The 22101-nt window shown below is 44.1% G+C and overlaps 1 protein-coding gene and 1 long non-coding RNA gene across 3 annotated transcripts in view; one reads left to right on the top strand and one right to left on the bottom strand.

Moving 5' to 3' along the window:
- ZNF704 (zinc finger protein 704) overlaps positions 1–22101 on the bottom strand; it is a 247396-nt gene that overhangs the window by 12727 nt on the left and 212568 nt on the right. For both annotated transcript variants that reach the window (XR_015247060.1, XM_086696032.1), the window contains exons 5-8: positions 16927–17027; positions 12402–12669; positions 9484–9588; positions 747–844 (exon numbers count right to left, since the gene is read on the bottom strand). Coding sequence is in view for 1 of the 2 variants with exons in the window: in XM_086696032.1 (XP_086552158.1) it covers positions 747–844; positions 9484–9588; positions 12402–12669; positions 16927–17027 (572 nt within the window). In the remaining variant the exon portion in view is untranslated. The remainder of the gene's footprint in view (positions 1–746; positions 845–9483; positions 9589–12401; positions 12670–16926; positions 17028–22101) is intronic.
- Positions 711–9761, top strand: LOC147572025 (uncharacterized). The gene is made up of 4 exons (XR_015247061.1): positions 711–847; positions 4142–4230; positions 7315–7439; positions 8431–9761. It is a non-coding gene; the product is annotated as an uncharacterized LOC147572025 (long non-coding RNA).

The following is a 22101-nucleotide window of genomic DNA, read 5'->3' as shown; positions in this document are numbered from 1 at the left end:
TTTTTTTTAATTTTAGAGAGTGAGAGAGTGTGCGCAAGCAGGATAGAGGGGCAGAGGGACGGAGGGAGAGACGGAGAGAGAGAGAGAATGAATCTCAAGCAGGCTCCACGCTCAGCTTGGAGCCCAATTTGGGGCTCGATCCCACGACCCTGGGATCATGACCTGACCTCAAATCAAGAGTCAGACGCTTAACTGAGCCAGCCAGGCACCCACAATTTGCTACTATAACTCTTAAGCTTCTACTTGTTCATTTGTGGGCACGTCCATTTGGCCATCTTCATAAAATTGAATTAAGTAAATACAAAAAAATACCAGTAGAGAGGTCTCTTTTTTTACATTTTAAATAGGTACTTTCAAGTGCTCTCTTGCTTTTCAAATTTCTAGCATTCTGGTTAAGGGAATCCTGAGGATTTTCTCCTTGATCTGTACATTAAAAATTATACCTTATAGTTCTCTTAATACAGAGGTTAGTGCAAATATGGCTTTAAATAGACCCAGTAATCACCAGTACCTATTCTGCGAGAAAACTCACTGCAAACTGTTACCACCCCTCCCCCGCAAAACAATAAATCTTCATTAATAATTTCTGGGTGGGGAAAACCAAGGGAACAAAAGAAAGGGTGTTTTGTCCATTCCAGAGAAATTTTATGGAAGATCGTATGTCTGGTTTCTCTCTTTCTTGCTGTTCTTCTGTTTCTCAGCAGATTCCCTCGAGATGAGGAGTGTGGAGCTTCAAGCAGTCATACCTCAGGCTGACCGTCCCTCTGGGTGGCGAGGACAAGATGGTGTGTGTGTGCTGTCTCTGCTCTCCCGTGCCCACTGGACGATTATGCGTTGGTGACACCTGGTAAGTACATGGAAAAGAAAGTTGATGGGGCGGGTTCTCCTCACTGTGCATTTATTTAGCCCTTGCCACATGGGCCATGGCACCTGACCATCAGCCACAGAAATGACGTGCTTTGTTCTCAGAGACACAGGTTAAAGGTGAATTTAAATGCCTCCCCAAACAGGAAAGACTCGACAACAGTTAATACTTCAAAAATCTTCATGACTTCATGCGTGCATTCCAGGTTGCCCACAGTAACATATTTTCACTTGAATAATATTCCAAACCTTAAAATATAGTCTCACCTATTGTAAGGCTTATGATCTACCTTTGAAAAAAGGCAAATAGCTAGAGAGGTGAAGAGAGTTATCTCAAATTAGAAGGCTAGTCAATGGGAATACCACAACATGGACCTTGGCCTCCTGTTTGCTTTAAGAGATCATTCACACCCCTAAATAAAGGGCTTCTTGCATGAGACATCCACACAGCAGACTGTAGGATCCAAACAGGAATAAAGTCTAGAAGCAAAGAGCCCAAGAAAGTCAAGAACAAAAGTCATCCATTGACTTTTGAAATACTTACTGAGCATTCGCTACGTGCCAGGTTCGCTGACAATAGTTTTCATTTTCACAACTACCCCACGTGGTAAATACGATCTTGTTCCCACTTTATAGATGAGGAAACCAAGGCATGGGGAGGTTAAATAACTTGGCCAAGGTCATGGAACTTGTAATGGCAGGGCCAGCTCTGTGTTGAGCTCTACCTGATGCCAGAGCATGTGTTTCACCCTGTTACACCTCTGCCTCTCAGTCACAATAGCAGGAGGGCCCCTTGTTCTGGATTCCTCTGGCATTTCTTACCCGTCCCTTTGCATCACCTGCTCTCATAATGCTAAAGATCTTCCCGGCACCAGGGATTCTCAACAGCTACAAAAAAAGAATTTTTATAGGAAAAGATAAATGGTATTCCAAGTAAATATATGACATTGCCATAAACAGAAGTGCAGACCTTTAATGAATTTAGAAACTTAATTATCTAGAAGCCAACATGGCCACAGAAGTACCAAAGAACCATGACCGACTGACAGTCATGGGAACATTCCTAAAGCATACTTATAGGACTGAATTTCTCTAGTATAGATACTAGCACTTTTTGTTTTCTTCCAATTCAAAGGAATATACATCAGTATTATTTTCCTAGACATTAATTTAAAAAATTAAAAAGCTAAGTAAAAACCTAGCAGTTTAAACCACTGTTGCTCTGATTCTGAATTATTCTGTACCATTGGTCTTTACTGTTTTGCTAAGGCTGGGTAGGAGTGAGGGCCAGAAGAAGTGAGTTAACACACATTTTTTTTTTAAACAAAAGCTTTGGAGTTCAGTATATGCATTTGATTTAGACAGCTATGTAGGCCTTTCCAGGAGCTGAATCTACCCTCCCCCCACCTACTCCACATCCCATCCCTGACCAGTGTGCATAGCAGCAGACCAGAGGGAGTGAAGGCTTCAGAGTTCACAGCCACCATAGTGATCTAGAATGTGCTCATATGCATTGTTAAATGGTCAAGACAATTAAAAAAATTTAAAAATTGTAGAATTCATAGAATCTGAAGAATACTGCCTTATTAGCAAGAGAACTAGGAGAGGTTTAGTTGACATAACATCAGCTGGGGATAATGTGGAAGGTTCTAAATTGTGCAGAACTGCCACACCCCTTTTGTGTTGGGTGATATGAGATGATAGGTTGCTCTTCATTCAACAGGTATTTATGAAGTACTTACTATGCACCAGGCACCGTTCTAGATTGTGGGTACCTAGCTGTGAAGAATACCAAGTCTCTGCCCCTATAAAGCATACATTCTAGTGGGGAGACAGACAAGAAATACAAACACATAAGATCACTTTAGTGATGAGTGCCTAAAGAAAATAAAATAGGCCAAGAGACAAAGCATCATCAAGGGAGAGGATGTTTATTTATTGAAGGTGGTGAGAGAAGGCCCCTGAGAGGTTGCCTTTTATCTCCTGGGCACTCTGGAGAAAGGGAGCACAATGGCACAGGCCTGCAGGTGCAGAGTGCCAAGGGGGCCAGAAGACACACGGTGTGGAAGTTGGGGGTGGGAGGGCAGGAGGCGGTAGATTCAGGGCAAGCCTCCTGGCTGGGATGGATGAATTTTAGGTGAATGTCATTCTTTTTCTTTTTTATGTTTATTTTTGAGAGAGAAAGAGAGAGGGAGCGCATGCATGAGTGGGGGAGGGACAGAGAGAGGGAGGGAGAGAGTCTCTCTCCGACTGAGCCAGGCATCCCTGAGTTGAACATCATTCTAAGGGCCAGAGAAGCCATTGGAGAATTTTAAGAAAGAGAGACGTCTGATTAATGCTTTGGCTCCTTTGAGAGTGAATTGGAGACAGTATGGAGAGAAGCCCTGCAGTCTAGTTTAGAGGCTTTTGCACTATTTGGGGGGAAAGAATGTACCGGCGATTTAGACAAGGGGGTGGCAGTGGTGGTGAGAAGTGGCTGGATTTATGGCAGGATCAGGCAGGATCTAGGACTCGGTGAAGGAGGGGAAAAAACGAGGACAAATCTTTAGAAGAATCAGGGATGCACCGAGAGGGATCAAGGGGGAGTCCTAGGTGCTGGCCTGGGCAGCTGCAGGGATGGTGGGCCACTTACAGACATGACAAAACTGGTGGTGTGGTTGGTTTGAGAAGGGAGTGAGGTCCAGGTGTTTGAAAATTCCAGGAACACCGTTTGAGGAATACGGACCGACTGCAGGAATAACCCCTCTCTACAGTCTTCATTCCTGCCGATGGCTTTCTTAACTCGGGAGTTCTGGGCATGCGTGTTATTGTCCTGTCCAGCAGCGACAGACCTGGGTTTTCCGGGGCACGACACAGGAGAAACCAGGACCCACATCACACGCTGGCGTGTAGATCCGTTCTGCGTGAGGGTCAATATGACCTCACTTGTGGGTTTTTCTCGACAATTCTAATAGCAAGACAGACAGTCACGGTTCAGCTTTTTGTTTTAGTGGGGGCTGCGGGTGGGGCAGAGAGGTGGTGGCCGGTGCAGGGAACTAACGTGTATTTAGCTCTGGCCAATGTGAAAGGCGGGCTACTAGGTGATTTATGATTTCTTTTAATCCTCACAAAACCCCTGCAAGGGAGCGCTGTTATCTGCATTTTGTAGATAAGATAATTTAGACTTCGAGCAGGGAGGTGGCCTGCACAGCATCCCAGAGGAAGTAGCAGTAGTGGTAACTTGCCGAGCGCCTGTTAAACCAAGTGCCTGTGAGGCTATCTGCTTTCATCTCCACAGCGACCCCAGGGTAAGCAGCACTGCTATCATTTCCACCTTCTCAATAAGGAAGCGGAGAAGTGAAGTGAAGTGAAGTAAGCCACCACACGGTAAGTGCCGGGGCGGCACCTGAACACAGGCTGTCTCCTACCGGCTGACGCTGGAGCTGTTCTGAAGGAACTAGTACAGGCCCTGCTCTTTCCGTTCTTCCATCCTGCCACGCCGCTGATGGAAGCATGGTGTGCGCTGAGATAAAGCCCTACGCAGCATTACTGTGGCCCTCTCTCCCAGTGGTCTCCACTTGTCAATTCTTATCGGTTTTATATCTTAATCATTTCTAAGTTCTATGTGGGGGCATGTTCTATAGAGTACATTTTATTATTTTTTTCTAGAGAACAGTTTTTCTTCGGTCCTTAAGGACTCAGCTCCTTACGTGGGCTTCGGTGGAGGTCGTGGGACAGCGCTTCGTGGGGCTCATCGGGGTGGGGGTGTTTGGACCTTCTGTGCTTCACACGAGCTGAAGACTCCCGGCAAGACTACCTTGCTGTGAATGGCACATCTCACACAGTAATGCAGTTTCCCACATAGCCTGGGAAGCATGGAGGACTGTATATACCTTAATCTTTCTGCTGATTCAATATGATTTCAGTTGAAAGAACTTCAGTCTGCAAAAATCATGGCTAATCTCTCTCACAGGTTCAGTATATGTGTGTTATATCAGTCAATCCCAAATAGAATCCACTTCTGACCTCTGTTTTACAGCAATGAGACACGTCCCAGGCAGCAATGATCGTAAGTGCTCCACAGTGTCAGCCAGTGAGTGCCAGGCGCTGTGCTCAACGATACAACTCTATGAGGTAGATTACAGTTGAGGACATTGATTAAGAGAGGTCATGTGACCAGCTAGAGGTCACAGTTTGTAAATGCCAGAGTCAGGATTTGCATCTGAGCCTCAAACCAGAGCAATAATAAGAATGTTGTGTCCATCTGTAAACACGTTGGGGAAGTTTCGTTTCTTTGTGGTTTTCTATCTCTCAAATGGAAGAAAACCACATCCTTGTCTTGGTTGTAACCTCTTATACTATTCTGAATCCTCCATCAAGGTGTTAAAAAAAAATACAGGTAAATATCTAACAATTAAGCATTGCTATTTTAGGTTAGGAGACCCTCCTTTCAGCCTGAAGCCTCCAGGAATGGCCTTTAGATAGCAGGTTTGTTAGCTCTTGCTTGCCTGGGCTTGCATGTTTGTGTTGTCTCCCCCCCCCCCCCCCCATTCATATTTTGAAGCTCTAATCCTTAGTGTGCTTATATTTGGATACGGGGCCCTTAAGGAAGTAATTAAAGATAAATGAGGTCAAAAGGGTGGGACCCTGATCCAGTAGGACTGGTGTCTTTATTAGAAGAGATACCAAAGGGCTCTCTTTCTACCCCACCCCCTGCCCCCACCAACAGAAAAGGCCATGTAAGGACACAGTGAGAAGGTGGCCCTCTACAAGCCACGAAGAGAGCTCTCACCAGGCGCTGAATTAGCCAGCACCTTGATCCAGGACTCCTATCCTCCAGAACTGTGAGAAAATACATTTTGGTTGTTTAAAGCAATCCAGTCTGTGATATTGTGTTATGGCATTATGGGCAGACTCATACAGGGGCCAAAAACTCTCAGCTTTTTGTCATGAAAAGACAGAGAAAAGAATGTAGATAATTAGAAGAAAAGACGGGGTCATTCGGGAAAAATAGCTCAAAGAATGCTGTAATTAATGAGGGTCTTCTGCCTACCTGTACATTTGCAGCCTTCGGCTAGAAAAGAGTGAACCTCCAGTTACATTTGTAAATACGCAGAACAGCCTTCTCCACAACACACCTCAGGGAAGAGGTCTTACCCAGGGAACTTATTAAAGCCCAATGTTCAGGAAATCTAGTGTAGGCAAATGAATAAATAAAATCCTGCAAACCTTGGGATTTCTCAGAAGGAGATTATTTCCATTCTCTAGGAAGCATATAAAAGCATCCCCCCCCCCCCCCCCCCCCATACCAGGTCTCCAAGATACGGCGGGGAAAAAAAACAAACCTTAAATGGAGTTGACAACCTCAGGGCATTTGTTTTGGGGTACAAAGAGAAATGTGTTCTTTTAAGAGCATTTTATAAAATGGAAACTGCTTTGTTCTTCAGTTTGGATATGGTTGAGGCCATCACTAACACTAATTCATTATAATTGAAAATGTTTAGAGCTTCTGTCTGAAACCCTTACTACATTAATTTAGAAGGTAGGAATTCATATGCTCTTAAATTCACCCTGGCTCCCCATCTTCTAGGGATGGACTAACTTTCCTGGACAGTTGTTGGCACCTAGTCAGTGGACGTGTGCCAGTCTTGTGTCTGTGTGGCGTGGAGTTGTAAGATCCAGCCTTCAGTCCAAGGAGACACACAGTATGCACCCACTTTTTCGTTTTTTTAAAGATTTTTTTTTTGTGTTAAAAACATATTTAGTTTTGAGAGAGAGAGAGAGAGAAGTGGAAGGACAGAGAGAGACAGAGAGGGAGACAGAATCCCAAGCAGGCTCTGCACTAAGTGCAGAGACTGATGTGGGGCTCAAATCCACGAACTGTGAGATCATGACCCAAGTTGAAATCAAGAGTCAGAGGCTCAACCGACAGAGCTACCCAGGTGCCCCGTACCCACTTTTTTTTTTTTAAAGGATTGATAGGTAATTTAGCAACATAAAGAACGTTTTGAATAGTGAGCCTTCTTCCTAGGGTAAAACAAAGCCTTGGAAAATAGCATCCCCTCACCATATCTTTATTTTAAATAGGAATGGCTGCTAAGACAGTCTAAAGGGTTGGCTGAAACATTACACAACCAGATAGATTGAGAATTCTCTGGTGAAAGAATAAATCAGAAGCTAAATTAGGATTTGAGTGGGATACCTAGTTAACCTAGCCACTCTACATACTTTACGTCAAAGTTCTTGTCTAAAATGTCCCTGGTAACCAATGAAATTAGGGACTTTGGAAAATCTAGGGCATTGAGATGAAGGTGGAGATAGACACCGTGTTCACAGCAGAGAAGATTTCACTGCTGGAAAATAAACAATAGAAGGTGTCCTGGCTGGTATCTTACTGTGTAAGACATTTAGGAACTCTGGAGGACATGTAGCTAGTACAAAACCACTCAGAGTGATTTCTCTGTATTTCAGAAGGAGATGATTTAATTAACAGAGCAAAGGCAAAAAAACTGCATTTTGGTTGGTCACAGAGGTAACCTGAAAAGAAGCCTGAACTGGACTGTTCCACCCACATGTTACACTTGTTTATACGCCAGGTAAGCAATATGGTGTATACTCTTGAAAATTCTTCTCAAATCAAAGATAGGAATTAACAGGATTCAGAACAGTGAGTTTCTATAATTCTGTAATTATAGCTGCCTTTCTAGGTTAGAAGGGTTGTCTCAAATGTGATATCGAGAACCACTCTGGGTCTTTTTATGTCTACTAAGAAAAAAAAAAAGTCCCCCAAAGGACTGATTGCTGACCCTGACACCCTCTTCAGTAGATCACTGTTCTTGCCAGGAGTAAAACTGATACTACTATTGGATGAGGCAGGCGACTTTCATAATTACTCCAGACCCTCGATTATTATTTAAAAATCAAATTCCAGGAGTATTTTCTGGAATCCACAAATTCCCAAATGCTGCCAGCAGGATGCTTTTTATTGTTGGCTATTCTCCTTGGGAATTTAATAAATATTCATCGACAGAGCACAGCATAACTGACTGAGCTGCTTTCATTTTTATCAGCCCTGTAGGAGGCCTTAGTACTTTCTGGAAACCTCTGGGAGCTGCCAGTGGTTGACAATAAGAAGCTTTTGTGAGGTCCTTGGGGAGAGGGCGGAGAGGCGAGAATAAGGTTAACATCTGTTATCATAAGCCACTTTGTGAACCTTATCAGGAGTTCTAAACCACTGTGGGCATCAACAGTGGGTAGGCCTGTGGATATTCTGTGATAAGCTATAAAAGACCCAATATATTTTTAAAGGAATGGTTAGGAATCAAGTTAATTCATGGTGATTTATCAGACAGCAGTCACTTAATATGTCAAATCAATTCTTATATACTACTAAAACCTGATTGCATAGTTCAGCACTCATTTATTTTCAGAGTATCCATCAGCATGGATTATTCAAGCTTTGGAGGAAAAAACATTATTTCGATTTATGTTATTTTTGGACTTCCAAATTGGCATACCCACAAATAATAATTTCAAAGTCATAAGTTTTATAAAGTTACTCATAATGGTAAATATTATTCATTACAGGGTCTTTTTCTTTTATTATGTTCAGCATCTGAGTTCAGCTATTGATTCTACAGAGCCTTTTGGAAACATACAACTATGCCACCAACACAAAAAATCTTGATATATTTCTAACAAGTTGTTTATCAATAGCTGCAGGTCTCTCCTAGTTTTCCAAAATGCCAGTCATCACACCTTTTTCACAGAGAAGCTGGGCTGGTCTGGGCTATGAAACACATTGCTGAAGAGTTTACAGATACCAGTTAAGAAATTGAGTACTTCTTGGGAATGCAAACTGGTGCAGCTACTCTGGAAAACTGTATGGAGATTCCTCAAAAAACTAAACATAGAACTACCCTATGGTCCAGCAATTGCACTACTAGGCATTTATCCACAGGATACAGGTGTGCTGTTTCAAAGGGACACATGCACCCCCGTGTTTATAGCAGCACTATCGACAATAGCCAAAGTATGGAGAGAGCCCAAATGTCCATTGATGGATGACTGGATAAAGAAGATGTGGTATGTACATATATGTACATGTATATATATATATACAATGGAGTATTACTCGGCAATCTAAAAGAAAGAAATCTTGCCGTTTGCAACTACGTGGATGGAACTGGAGGGTATTATGCTAAGCGAAATTATTCAGTCAGAGAAAGACAAATATCGTATCACTTCACTCATATGATGACTTTAAGACACAGAACAGATGACCATAAGAGAAGGGAAACAAAAATAATATAAAAACAGGGAGGGGGATAAAACATAAGAGACTCTTAAATATACAGAACAAACAGGGCTGCTGGAGGGGTTGTGGGAGGGGCGATGGGCTAAATGGGTAAGGGGCTTAAGGAATCTACTCCTGAAATCATTGCTACACCATGTGCCAAGTAACTTGGATGTAAATTATAAAAAATAAGTAAATTATGGAAAATAAAATTAAAAAAAAAAAAGAAATAGAGTACTTCTGGCATTGTGAGTTTTGCCTTTTCCTTGCGTGTTTTGACAATTTGTTCTCCAAATTTATGTTCAGCTTTGACCAGATTTCTGGCTTTTTATTTTTCTACTTACTGGAATGCCTGTGAAGGTAACTGGAGGAGACTGCCAAGAAATGCTGAAGCTGCTGCCGTTGGGGGTGAACTTGGCCGACCCTGGAATGGTCACAGGGGGTGTGGCCTGTTACACAGAAAACAGAACACTGTTATGAAAGAACATTTTTCCTCAGAGTCTTAAGCCATCATTGCCTAGGTAGGGCCTCAAACATGATTTCAACTGTATTAATAACTTAGACTAAATATCCAACAGGAGGAGATTAAACATAGTCAAAGAGAATAGCTAGAAATCAACTTTTTTTGATTACTTCTGAAAACAGATTTTATTATACATACATATACTTATTTTAGAACATATAAACTATTTGTGTGAAAAACACAATGCCTCGTTATCAAATTGGGAAATAGTTTTATACAGTGATGCTGGGTTTGTAGATTGGTACAACATTTCAGGAGGGTAATTTTTTAATTTTTATGAGGATGGTCACTGCCGAACTATGTATTATGCAAAAAACTGGAAACGTAAATGTCCAATAATAGGGAAGTGGGTAATATACCCACAGAGCCTGATGTTGTTGAAGAATACCCATTGGCATGGGAAAATGTTCATTCTATATTAAATGGCAAAAACAAAGCACAAGAGAAACTGTACTACAATAAATTCCTTTTTTTTCACATTAAAAAAATTTTTTTTAATGTTTATTTATTTTTGAAGGAGAGAGAGAGTGTGAGTGGGGAGGGGCAGAGAGAGAGAGAAAGACACAAAATCCAAAGGAGGCTCCAGGCTCTGAGCTGTCAGCACGGAGCCCAACGCAGGGCTTGAACCCACAAACCACGAGATCGTGACCTGAGCCAAAGTCAGACGCTTAACCAACTGAGCCACCAGGCACCCCAATAAATTCCTTTTTTTTAAAAAAAAAAGTGTATACACACACACACACACAGAACACATTGAAGGACATACAAAAAGTATTACCCAAGAGGCTTTCTTGTTGTTGGGATTAGGGGATGAATTTTCTTTATTTGCTTGTGCTTTTAATATTTTCTATGCTAGGGGTGCCTGGGTGGCTCAGTCGGTTTAACGTCTGACTTCAGCTCAGGTCATGATCTCGCTGTTCGTGGGTTCGAGCTCTGCACTGGGCTCTATGCTGACAGCTCAGAGCCTGGAGCCTGTTTCAGATTCTGTGTCTCCCTCTCTCTCTGCCCCTCCCCCACTCATGCTCTGTCTCTCTCTCTCTTTCTCTGTCAAAAATAAACATTAAAAAAGATAATATTTTCTATGCTGGACATTTATAATGTCTACGAACAGAAAAATCCCAATATTATGAATAAATGGTTTGGGAAGGACCTTTCAGATCACCTACTGCATGTTCCAACTGTCATACAGATGAGCAAAATAGTTTCAGTTGGTTCAAGCCCATGATTTTGAGCCAGTGTTTCTAAATGTAACACTGACAAACAAGAAAAATTATTTTGACCAACATAACAAGAGTCAGCAATGAGATTCACTGCATCTACTACTTTAATAATTAGCTGTATTCCATTGCTCTTGAGTGTAAGTCTACTAAATACATATCTGAAAGCCTCCCCCGCAGGTTTAGTTTTAATAATTATAAATATAGGTGCTAGTGACAGTGGTTTTGTAACTGGCACCACTGGAAAATATTTTGGCAATACATAGCAAGATCCATAAGCTGTTCGTGTTGTATCCTCTGACTCAGTAATTAGTCTTCTGGGAATTCAGAAGGGAAGAAAAAGGTACTGGCACAGAGGTTTCACAGCACAGTTAGTAATGATCGTGGAAAAACGGGAGAGGCTAAAAAGTAGATACCTAACAATAAGAGAACGATTAAAACAAATTTGGTGCCTCGATTTAGTCAAATACTATTCAGTTATATGGAAAGTGTTTATAAAACAAAGGTAGGAGAACACAATTAACAAGTACAGACAGATTTTTTAAAGATACTGCATAAGGCAGTTTGAGAATTATGGAAAAAATGCTCTCTTAAAATCTGAATATTATGAAATGTCATTTAAACAAATCAATGTTTATTTTTTAATTTTATTTAACATTTGTTTATTTTTGAGAGACTGAGAGAGAGCATGAGCAGAGGAGGGGCAGAGAGAGAGGGGGAGACACAGGATCTGAAGCAGGCCCCAGGCTCTGAGCTGTCAGCACAGAGCCTGACACCAGGGCTTGAACCCACGAACCGTGAGATGGTGACCTGAGCTGAAGTCCGACGCTTAGGAGCCACCCAGGCTCCTCAAAACAAACCAATGTTTAAAAGAGTTAGTAACTGTGTGGGGAAAAGGAGCCACGTCCTGTGTTTGCAGGGTTTGTCTCTACGATCTTATCAGACTTTAGAGTGAAGCAGATCCCGGAGGGTCTGTTCCAATACAGATGGGGGGGCCCCACCCCTAGCTTCTGTCCAGTAGGTCTGGGACAGTCCCAAGAATTTAGATTTTTAACAAGTTCCCCGGTGATGCTGACACTGCTGATGTGGAGAACACTGATAATCACCATTCTGATCCATGAGAGTTAGTTACCAATTCAGAAGGCAAGGCATGAAGTCCCAGATCTGGGGTGCAGGGCCATTCTGAGCTTTTCCATGCTCACCTTTTCACTTATTTATTTATTTTTGTTTAACAGATCGTGTGCCAGGCACCCTTCTGAGAGCTTTACAATATTAAGGATTTTAATCCTATGAACACCTCTAAGGGGCTGGATCTTCAGTCAGCACTGGGGAACCAGAGAGCCCCTAGGGTCCCATTTGTGTGAGATCTGGGCTTTAAAAGGAGAAGAAATAACAAACTCAGCTACGGGGCTCCGTGTGTGGTGCTGTTTTTCCCCTGGGTTACCCTTTCCTCACAGGTCAGAACACTACTCCTTTTGGTCAGGGGTCAAGGTGATTACCTTCACGGTCCTTTGCAAGTTACCTGGTAAGCATGGTCGGTGTGCACGAGGTAGAGGGTGGTGGGAGCTGAGCGGCTCAAGGGCGTCATCAATTTCGTCTCAGTTTTGGCACAAGGAGCTTCTGTTCGGCTTGAATCTGGGATGGGGAAAGTAGGCGGTGAAGCCAGGGACTGAGAAGGTGAGACCGGGGCCAGGCTGTTCAGTCCATCTGCCACGGAGTCTGTGTTGAGCTTGATCTCAGTGTAGTAGAAGTCCTCTTCTCCATCACTGTAGTCAGAGTCCCCAACACGTCTAGAGTGAAGAAAGTGACAAGATTACACAAACCCCTCTGGCTTTCTTGCCTCGAAATCTTGCACATGCTGTTCCCCCTGTCTGGAATGCTTTTCCTCTGTCTTGTCTGCCTGGCAAACTCTGACTTACCCTGTAACACTCAACTGTCCACTTGCAGGGAGGCCTTCTTGACCTCTTAAAACAATTCCTTCAATCAATCAAGTATTCAGCAATTTATTGAGAATCTATTATGTCCAGGCACTTTTCTAGGGTCTTCTGAAAGCAAGATGAACAAAGCACAGGCTATGATTTGATGGAACTTACATTCTAGTGGGAGAGGCAGACAAGAAACCCGGAGGGAAATGCACTTTGAATATGTCAGGTAGTGACAGATCCCAGAAAGAAAAATTAAGCAGATTTAGTGTCCTTTAGTAGAGTAACTGATGAGGGGAAGACATTCTTTTAAAGAGAGTGTTTGAAGGAAGTCTCCTGGAAGAGTGACATTTGAGCAGGGGCCTGAGTGACATCAGGGAGAAACCCTCACCAGAATGCATGGGAAGATCACACAGTGAAGACCAGCCACACGGCCCTGGGGTGGGCAGGTTCAGTGTTCTCCACAGAGGGCAGAGAGGCCAGCGGCTGGTGCTCCGGGCACCGGGGACAGTGAACAAAGGCAGGGGCAAGATCGCACAGGGTTTTGCAGCCCATGGAATGGCTTTGCATTTTATTCTCAGTGTGATAGAAGCCAGGGTGGGGGGCAGAGGGGAGGTTGTGAGGAACCTAAGTCACTTTTTAAAAAGATCACTCTAGCTGGGGTGCCTGGGTGGCTCAGTCCCTTGAGCATCCAATGTCACTTTAGGTCATGATCTCACGGTTGGTGAGTTTGAGTATGAGGCCATTGGTGAGTTTGAGGCCACTGATTGAGGTCCACATAAGGCTCTCCACTAGAAAGCCCGCTTTGGATTCTGTCTCCCTCTCTCTGCCCCTCCCCCTTTCTCTCTGCCCCTCTCTTGCTCACTCCCCCCCACATCAAAAATAATAAACATTTAAAAAAAAGGATCACTCAGGTTAATGTATAGAGAATAGTGGACAGAGGGCAAGAGCAGGCGGCCAGAGAGGAGGCTGTTGTCACTAATAATCCAGATGAGCTTTGCAATATCTGGCGACCAGGTGGTGATGGAAGTGACCAGGAGTCAAATTTGGTTTGTATTTTGAAGGTTAGGAATCAGGACTTAACTCCTAACTGCTAGATCCTCTATGCTCCTGTTGAAGTGTATCCATTCTGTTTAATTCACTTTATTGAATGATTTGGCACATTTCTGTAATTTTTTTAAACCCTCGATCACTTCCCTAACACTGTGATTTCATTCTCCATGCATATTGATGTATCTGGCATAGAGTAGGTGCCTATTAAATATTGAATGGATGAAGCTGATACTGTAGCACAGCGATTATGAGCATGAATCCTGGAGTCAGATCTCCTGGGTTCAAATCCTGAAACCCTCTAGCTGTGTGTGGGATTCTGGCAGACTCCATGGCCCAGTGCTTCAGGCTCTTTACTGATAAAATGGGGATAGTCATAGTGCCTGCTTATTGTGAGGATTAGGCAAGTAAATATACAGGGCACAGAAGTGTAAGTACTAAGTGCTTATTAAATTAAAATAAAGCTGACGTTAGAAGGCTTCAATTTTTACTGTCGACCAGAAAAGTATCTTCTTGGTGCTTTCAAAGTTCTCCCTGAGACACCAGAAATTGTACTCGTCCACAGAAAGTTTTGAGTAAAATAAAGTAACTGTCCATAACCTTGGAAAAGATTTATCCGATTTGTCAACTTCTAGGGAAGCGGTATACACCCAGCAACCTAGTTTTATAGGACGGCCTCTGTCTACCTCCCTTCCACGAGGTATCCCCAAATTTCCTGAACATATCCACCAGTAGTAGATCACTGACTTGGAATCAACTTTTCCCCCCACTTGCAAGCCCTCTACAGAACCTAGAATAAAAATCTGCCCTTCACCTTGGCCTCTCCGCTCGGTCAGATCAGCAGCTTCTCTCAGCCTTGCCCCATCTCCCCTGAGCTCTTGGGCTGAGGCGTCTGGGGAGGTGCCTCTGGGCTGCACCAGGTCTGGCAGGCCTTGGCTTTCTGACAAGCATACCATTAAAGACCCCAGAGAGTGGGCCCAAGAATGTGTGCCTGTTCTATTCCTGTCCCCACTTCCTTTCCAGTAAAGGGCAGGCCAAGTTGCTACTGGCTGCCGAGTGCTACTAATAGACACACGGGCCTGGGGGAAATTGTGTGTCCCACGCGGGGATAAATCAGGATCAGCCCCTGGTGTGCAAGAGTGGAGTGAGGTTTCAGAGAAAAACACTGTACTTCTTCTACTCTTGGTGTGCACCCCAGAAATATGGGACGGCATATATGTTTTGGGGGTGCTGTGGGATGCTCCCCTCCCTCCCTGCCATCCAACCTGCATTAAAACGATTCCATCATCCGGCATCACATAATTGAGCTCCTGGATTACGGCAAAGGTGATGTCCCTCTCCCAGGCCAGGAGAGAGCTTAGACTCAGGCTTCACAGACACAGACTGGCCCTAGCGTCCTGCCAACCCAGGCCCATTCCTGTGCAGCGGCTGGCGGGGTGGTGAATTCTAATTCATCAACGCAATTTTAAGAGCACGGAGTAAAAAGGGAATCCTAGGGAAGCAAATACAGTGGCTGCATTTTTAATTTTACCCACCATGAGAGCAGCCTGGGGACCCAAAGAAAAATCGTGAGATGCCACTCACAGTCTATAAATACGTCTATATGGCATGTGCTTCTGTGAGGTACATGAATTGAATTGGATTCAATTTTCTGGGCAGATGGACTTTAAAACAAATACCCTAGCTCCTGATTATAGCTTCGGGAAGTTTTTTTCTAAACCTTTAAATAACTCTGAGCTATTTACATTATGAGTTGTCCTGACAGTGAGGTTTGAGGGGAGACACTGCAGAATTTCCTTCCCTGGAGACTTCAGCAACAGGAATGAGGGCGTTCTGCCCTGCAGAGTTTCAGTGTGGTATTTCTTGGAGGGTGAAGCTGGACCCTCTGGTGAGGGGAGCAGAAGCCCGGCCTCGCTGCGCCACATACACGGCACTTGGTGATCTGTGCGCTGTGCCCTGGAAGGGCTTGGCGGTGTCCCCGAACATCAGCGCTACCCGTGAATGTGGTGGGTCCCTGCTCCTCTCCACAGTCACTGAAGGAACTCGCCTGCACAGATCAGCGCAATCACCTAAGAACCCACTTTGTTTTCTTTTTATACCACTTTTTTTTTTTTTTATGGATGCTGCATTTCCTAAATTTATCCCTTGTTGGGCAAAGTGACTATAGTGTTTATTTCTCAACATTCATCTTGTTGAAAGGACTTCTTTGTCCAAGCACTTGGGGAATTGGTCATGTGTTTCGATTTGTGTTGTGCACACTATGACTTACGGCCTCCCAAGGTCCCTTCCAAGTCTGAGGTCCTTGGGCAGGAGACCCAGAGAATAAATGACAAGACTGCTGAAGGTCCACTGTCCCTCTGGTGTGACCCCTAATCTCTGCTGCTGGAAACTTTGTGTTCTCCTTCCTTAGAAAGGTTTTTATGTAACACAAGGAAAAGCATAGATTGTACAAATAAAGGGCTTATTTGAGCAACAGAAAATGATGGAGCCAAGTCATCAAGCATCATGCGAACAGAAACCACAGCACTGATTGACACAGTGGTATAATACACACACACACACACACACACACACACACACACACACACACACACACATATGTACTTCTCAGGCTCAAAGTCACCAATACTCTCCATTGGGGAAAAATGCACATTTAATTTGACAGTTTCAGCGGGTCCAATGAACCTACCCTACCCTAGTGTTTTATATTTTATAAGTCACTCTCAGGTACATTTTATTTTTTGACCCTTACCCATGACCTTGCTGGGCTGATATTACTATTAGCCTCATTTTCAGAGGGAACTGAGGCTCTGAGAAGTGACTTGCCTAAAATCACTTAGTAAGTAAATTAGGGAGGCTTTGCAAGTTTAAAGCATTTTCTTTCCACTGTGCCACACAGGCCTATATTATCTAAGTGGCCCTCTCCACAGTGATTAGGAAGACCAACCAAGCCCAGTCTCTATTCCTGTGTTCAGAACTTTTAAGGAAGAGTGTGGTATATAATTTCTGAGTGCAGGGGGCCTTAGACTGAACTCCTGGAGACTACATCAGGCTCTGAAGGGAGGGTTGCCTTACCCAAGATGAATGGTCCTTATGTGTTTCTGGATACCTGCTGCGGTGCTCAGCACTTTCCCACAGTTTTTCCAGAGGCATTTGAACATCACCTTCATAGAATTCTATAAACAGGACAGAGTTACATTAAAATGATAACTAACCCATCAATATTTTCTTTCTTTCATCTCAACACATTCCCGACCCCCCTTCATTAGAAAAGTAACAACTTCCCATCACCTTTATTCTAACTCGGCGCACCATTCTAGAAACCACCATGCCCCCAAAGCTGGTGAGGATCTTGGTGACTTCAGACATTTTCCTGCATCCTTGACAGATACCAAGCTCCCTTGAATATTTAGTTCGGTTTCGTTAAGGTGGTCACAGTGGTGTTAATGACTGTATCTAACATTAATTGAGCACTTACCATGTGCCAAGTGCTGTTAAAAAGAGTATCTCATTTAATACTAAGAGATGGATAACCTTATAACCAGCATTTTATAGATTCACAGAGAGCTTCAGTAAATTGTGCCCAGTCAATAAATCAGCTCCTAGCAAAGCTGGGAATCCAGCGAGTTCAGCTCCAGGAACTGTCCTTTCCACTAGGGCACAATGCCACCTTCTTGTACAAGGGTCTCAGCATTTTCCCAAAATAGGCCAGCACAGTGATTGAGAGCACTGATTTGGGATTTACTTTCTCAAGCCCTTAGTTTCCTTATTTTATCAAGTAGGAACAATAATAGTACCTGTCTCATAGAGTTATTATGGGATTAAATGAGGTCATGAAAGTGAATCATTTAGCACAACATCAACAGGAATAATCATTCAACCAATGACAGTTGTTATGGTGTTATGATTATGCTTCCTGAAATGAATTTGACAGGAAATTAGTTTTCTCCTGAGAGGGCCCTTGTCATTGGGATGCTGCCACTTTGCTGATTATTCCCATGGCCATGGTGACAGTCACTTCTGTGTGCTCATCAAGCCCGTTTCCTCTTCCTCCTGGGCACACAGCTAGACCTCATTTCCCAGCCTCCCTTGCAGTCAGGTGGAGTCATGTGACTGAGTCAGGACCAATGGGATACGGGCAGAAGTGCTGCATATTCCTCCAGTGCCATCTGAGCACAGGCTGCTGACCAGATGCAGAGGACACTTGAGGCCTGGGGGACAGCAGAACCACTTGATCAGGGGTCCATAAATTTCTCTTTGCTATGAACTCTTTTGGCAAGCTCATTAAACCTATGGGCCCCTTCTCAAAGCAGCATTTTTTAACACTTAAAACGTAGAATTACAAAGAAGAGCCAGCAGAGTGAAATACAGTTACCAAAATATGAAAAGCATTTTGTGATATGGAACTGTATGTGCTCTTTACGTACCATATTAAATAACAAGATCTTGAGGTGAGTCTAATAGCTACCATAATTTCAAAGTGGTGTTAAGCTTAAATGATATTTCATGATGTCTCCTAAAATTATCAGGTGATATGAAAACATCTATGATTTCTATTGGTAGTAAAGTCACAGGCGGCATTAATACTGTGGTTGGATGCCATCAGTCATAACTGCAGGAAATGCTGAATTATAGTTAAGAGGTCAATGACGATAAAGATACACTTTTCCCCCCACTCCAAGTTCCCAGACCCCCTGAATTCTGCCCACCCTTCTGGGCACTTATAGACTCCAAGTTAAGAACCCTGCATTAGAAGGAAGGAGCGTGGGTCCCTAGAGGACCGTGGGGAACAGAGACACTCCGTTCACTACTCCCACTGAGCTGATTGGACTGTGACACACAAATAAACCTTTATGGTGTTAAGCCACCATAAAGCCACCGTTGGAAATCGGCTGTTCCAACAGGAAGCCTACCCTTACCAATAAACACAGTAGTGGTGGTACCTTTCCTGAACTGATGAAATTGATGTAGACTTGTTTAGGAGTCCAGCAGGATTTCTGCCGTCAAGTCCTTGTGGGGCCCACCAGTGTTCGCCCTGTTCTGTGAGCAATCACTTACACATTTAGAAGATGACTTATTCAGGTATTACTGATGGGATTACTATCCTGATCCAGACAGCCACCCTCACGGAAGACTTTTTCTGTTTCTCAGTTGAGAAGACACTTGGAAATTTCCAGAACTGAGGACGATTCTGTGTGTTGGGGACTGGCCACTTTCAGCATGGCAAGTAGAGGACAAATCACAGCAGCCCACGGCTGCAGTCCGCTAGAGCAGAAGAGCAGCAGCACGAGAAGCCCGCTCTCCCTGTGGGCGTTGTGACCCAGGCGCCCGCTGTGTCCCAGAGGCTGCTCCCAGGGGGCTGGCATTCATGGCGCAGCAACCCAGTCACTCCTGTCTTGGCACTGGGGCCCCACACGCAGTGCGGGGATGCTCACAGTGGGAATGGGCAGGGCTGAGCTACGGAGGAGCTGAAGCTACAGAGAGGTGGAGCTGGGGCTGAAGAGGGGCCTGAAGGAAGCTGAGAAGCAAATGCATACTTAGGAGACTTTACTGTTATTTTTTACAAGTTTGTTTATTTATTTTGAGAGAGAGAAAGAGCGTGAGCAGGGGAGGGACAGAGAGAGAGGGAGAGAGAGAATCCCAAGCAGGTTCTGCGCTGACACCAATGTGCACGGACATGGATGTGGGGCTGGAACTCACGAACTGTGAGATCGTGACCTGATCCCAAATCCAGAGCGGACACCTAACCGACTAAGCGACCCAGATGCCGCTAAAAGGGAGGGTATTAAAGATGACTTCCATAGCTAGGCAAATTGTTGTTCTGTTTTGAGTATGCTAACTTAGAGATACCTACTATAGATCAAGAGAAGGTGGCAAGTAGGACACTGGACATATGAGCCTGGAACTTAGGGAAAGTCAGGGCGAGAGATACAAATTTGAATTTGGAGTCAGCAGCCAAAGGATCACTTAAAACTCAGGTCTGGATGAGATCATCTAGGCAAAAATGAAGGTGGAGATCATTAGAAGGCCCAGGACTTTACAGCATCCGGTATTTCTTATTGGAGATAGAGCAGGAGCAGAAAGAGAGAGAGAGAGAGGAGAATCAAGACAGTGTGGTATTACTGCACAGTCAGAAGACTGTTCAAGAAGGAAGATGTGGCCAACTGTGTTGAATAAGGACTGGGAAGAGTCCTGTGGATTCGACACATGGAGGCTGTCAGTGGCCCAGACAAGAGCAGGTTTCTCAGAGTAGTGGGATGAAGTCCAACCGCCATGGCTGGAGAATAAGTGGGATTTAAAGAAGTGGAGAGAGGGGTGCCTGAGTGGCTCAGTTGATTGAGCATCTGACTCTTGATTTCAGCTCAGGTCGTGATGCCAGGGTTGTGGGATCAAGCCCTGCACTGGGCTCCACAAGGAGCATGGAGCCTGCTGAATATTCTCTCTCTCTGCCCCCCTCTCCTGCTCGTGCTTTCTCTAAAATAAAAATACATTTAAAAATAATAAAGAAGTAAAGAGAGTAAGTGCCACCTTTTCAAGAAAGGTGGCTGATATGAGAGCAGTAAACGGAGAGCTTGTAAAAATGAGTCATACTAAATTGAGTTTTTATGTTGATGCGCACAGTTGCAAAGGAAGGAGGGACAGACAATGTAGTCGAGATGCGGGGGATAACTACAGGGTGAGATCCTGAAAAAGAAAGAGGATTCAGCATTAGCAACCCCTCGCACAGTGGTAGGGTTGCCCTGAAAAGAAAGACCAAGTGATGGATGTAGATTCAGTTAGTTTGCTGATTAAAAAAAAAAAAAAAAGCATTCCTGTCTGAATGCTTCTAATTTTTCAGTGAGGTAGGAAGTGAGGTCAAATCTAAGGGCAAAGTGGGGAGGCTGTGTGAGAGCAGACGAGGCTGAAATGGCTGCTTTAGAGACTGGGAAAGGACCAGGCAAGGCATGTGATACTATTTTCATTTTCATGGGGGGAAGCAAGAATCCAAAAAGTTAGGAAACTTACCCAGTGTCCTTTGATGGTTCCACCAATTGGTCAGTTAGATAAAGGCTTTCGTAATTAATGTAATAGTATTGTGCAACATACAGAGCCAAATTCCTTCTGCATATTAGGAATTATTTTAAAGGTTCAAATTGCTGATTGTTTTAGGAAATGACTATCACTCTGCTATTTGTATGCCACAACAAGTATTATTTATAAGATTGCTGTTCCCAGTCCTTGCCGTAATATGTCAAACACTTTTTTTTCCTTTTAGAGAGAGAGAAGGAGCATGAACAGGGGAGAGGGGCAGAGGTGGGGGGGAAGGGGAGGGGAGGGGAAGGGAGGAGAGGGGAGGGGAGGGGAGGGGAAGGGAGGGGAGGGGAGAGGAGGGGAGGGGAGGGGAGGGGAGGGGAGGGGAAGGGAGGAGAGGGGAGGAGAGGGGAGGGGAGGGGAGAGGAGGGGAGGGGAGGGGAGGGGAGGGGAGGGGAAGGGAGGAGAGGGGAGGAGAGGGGAGGGGAGGGGAAGGGAGGGGAGGGGAGGGGAGGAGAGGGGAGGGGAAGGGAGGAGAGGGGAGGGGAGGGGAGAGAGGGGAGGGGAGGAGAGGAAGCAGGCTCCATGCCCAAGGCGGAGCCCAACACAGGGCTCAATTCCGTGACCCTGGGATCATGAACTGAGCCAAAATCAAGAGTTGCATGTTCAACCAACTGAGCCACCCAGGTGCCCCAAACACTTGTTTTGTTTTTTTTTTTTTTAAATTGATAAGCAGTAAAGCTTAATACAAATTGTAGAAAAATAAATATCATTGGTATAATTCCTTTCCTTAGTCAGGAGGAAACAGCTGATACAGAGATCAAATCCAAAAGTTACAATGGAGATGACCAATATCCTTTCTAAATTCCTCAGAATTAGGATAACCACCAATTACAACTGTTTTGAGTATCATCTCCTCAATTAGATTCTCACTTTTTGGGTCTCTGGTATGGGCTCCCCAGGAATCAGTTGCCCAAAGAAAATTAGGTAATGCATATGAAAAATGATCAACTTTGCTTCCTCCTTGTTTTGTTCTTTTGCTGGGTTTCTAAGAGAAACGCTGGGGATAGGCCAGTTTTTATCACGTAAGCTCTCTGAGAGTAGGAGCCATGACTTCTTGCCCAACACTCTACTCCTGTGCCTAGCATAACTTATTAATTAGTATTGGCTGTGCTGAATCTTGGGAAAGTTGCATTTTGGGGCCCACGGCAATGAGCCGTATTTGAGACATCTTAATTT

This window comes from Puma concolor, chromosome F2 (genome assembly GCF_028749965.1).
Source record: "Puma concolor isolate L17-30 chromosome F2, mPumCon1.1.hap2, whole genome shotgun sequence".
NCBI lineage: Eukaryota > Metazoa > Chordata > Mammalia > Carnivora > Felidae > Puma > Puma concolor.
The sequence above is the reverse complement of the archived record's forward strand: the minus strand, read 5'-3'. Positions and strand labels throughout refer to the sequence as shown.